The following is a 1,896-nucleotide window of genomic DNA, read 5'->3' on the forward strand; positions in this document are numbered from 1 at the left end:
GAGAGCTCCTAGCAAAGCAGTGTTAGCAGAAAAGGCTTGTGCTGGCTGCACAGGGCTGTCAGCAGAAGGTGAGCACACAAGCTCCCAACCCACCCATCTTCCTGCTGCTGAACATGTTCCTGCTCTGCTGGAAAATGCTTGGAATCCCAAACACACCATGCGCTTTCTTTTGTGCTCAGTGTCTTGGCAGGAACGGCTGTTCTCACGCACGGTCCCATCTCTGTAAGGCCTGTGTTTCCCAGAACACCCCCTTCCCAAGTCTCCCTTTTTTAAGAAGAGCCAAGCTGCCTGTCGCTGCCTCGCAGGCTGCTCCCACGCCTCTCCCTGCTTCCCCAGGGCACCAACAGCCTCCCCTGGCATGGGCTGAAGGCCCTGAGCTCCCAGAGACACCAGCCATTCAAATGAAAGACACCAAAGAAAAGCGAAACAAAGGCAGGAAAACTTTCCTCGCCGGAACCCAGCTGTCTGACTCACAGCAAGGCAAGAAAGTAAGAACTGCTGTGTGCTCCAGAGCAGCGGAGTGTACACTCCACAGCATGCAGCCTGAGCCCTGCAAGCACGTTTCCCTGCTTCTTCCTTCTGGCTGCACCCACAGGTGTGGCCTCTGGGATACCTGTAGTACACCGCTCCAACAAGGGACAGCTCCTGCCAACCCCAGTGCTCACAGTGGGAGCCAGGTGTGGCCCGAACTGTGACCAGGTGTGGAGCTCTACAGCTCCACATATTAGATCTGTGCAGGGTCAGGTCAGGACATCGCTCTTGACTGCCTGACACACAGTGCTAGGTGGGCTTTTGCTTTTCTGCCTCACCTTCCTTTGCTCAGCATTGCAGTGCTGTCCAAGCAAGGCCACCAGCAGGCTCACTCTTCTTGCATCTGCTTATCATACTCAGTATTTACATCCTAAATATGGTTTCCATGAAGCAGAACATGAACAATTCATCACAAACAAATAAAACAGTCATACAGCCTGGGAAGTTAGGAAGCTTTACCCACTCCCCGTGCACCAGCACAGGCAGCTGGAGATCAAAGTCTCCTTATTTGCATACATTTCTTGAACCAATTTGCAGTTAAACTCTGCTGAGGGGATGCTGACACAGTGCAGAGCCTCTTCCCCACAGGAACCAAGAAACCAGAGCTGTGCACTGCCTGCCTCCATCTCCAGGCTGAGCGGATGGAGGCTTTGGCATCCCCAAAACAGGGGTTTACCCTTCCTTCCCCTTCCTCAGCATCCTGCCCAGGGAAAGTCTTCCTGTGGGTGGTGCGTGAAGGGCCAGGCGCACACAGGGGCTCTCACAGAGCTCCACAAATGCAAAGCAGTGGTGCAGGCACATTTCCTGCATTAAATCCAGAGACCAGGTCTTCCCTGTGGGCACTGAAACATCCAGGCATGCAGAGGATGGTTTTTATCCTGGGGAGGGGAACTGGAAAACACCTTTACTGCCCTCCCACTTGCTCCCCTCGACCCAGGCGTCAATCCTTTTCTGAACTGTCACAGATGACAGCAGAACATCTGACCCATTTCTTCTAACCTGCTTTGAGGAATCTCCAAGAGCTTTTGTGGCCCCACAAAGCACGCACAGGCGGAGAATGGTGAACACTTGTGGGATTTCAGCACCACTTTTCAAACTCCCTCCCAAGCCTGCCCCGCAGAGCAGTCCCAGTTTCGAACACCATCCCAGTGAGAGCAGAAACCAGCTCCGGGACTGGAAGGAAGAGCTTGCAGAGTGTCTGAAACTTGCAGCCAGGTGCTGCCTCACTGTAGATGCAGATGGCCGGAGGCGAAGCAGCATCATCAGCCCGGGGGCAGCAGTGCACAGCCCCGCACCTCCTCCTTCTCTTCTTCCTCGTTCTCCTCCTCCTCTCTCCTCCACAGCCGGGGCTGCAGCCCCCGGCGG

General features: G+C 54.7%; 1 protein-coding gene across 1 annotated transcript in view; it reads right to left on the reverse strand.

The window, feature by feature from the left end:
• Positions 1-723, reverse strand: part of DERL3 (derlin 3) — a 5,392-nt gene extending 4,669 nt beyond the window's left edge. Inside the window, exon 1 of the mRNA XM_010720381.2 lies at positions 614-723. Coding sequence (XP_010718683.1) covers positions 614-723 — 110 coding nt within the window. The remainder of the gene's footprint in view (positions 1-613) is intronic.
• Between the last annotated feature and the right edge of the window lie 1,173 nt (positions 724-1,896).

The sequence above is a fragment of the Meleagris gallopavo genome, chromosome 17 (assembly GCF_000146605.3).
Source record: "Meleagris gallopavo isolate NT-WF06-2002-E0010 breed Aviagen turkey brand Nicholas breeding stock chromosome 17, Turkey_5.1, whole genome shotgun sequence".
Taxonomy (NCBI): domain Eukaryota; kingdom Metazoa; phylum Chordata; class Aves; order Galliformes; family Phasianidae; genus Meleagris; species Meleagris gallopavo.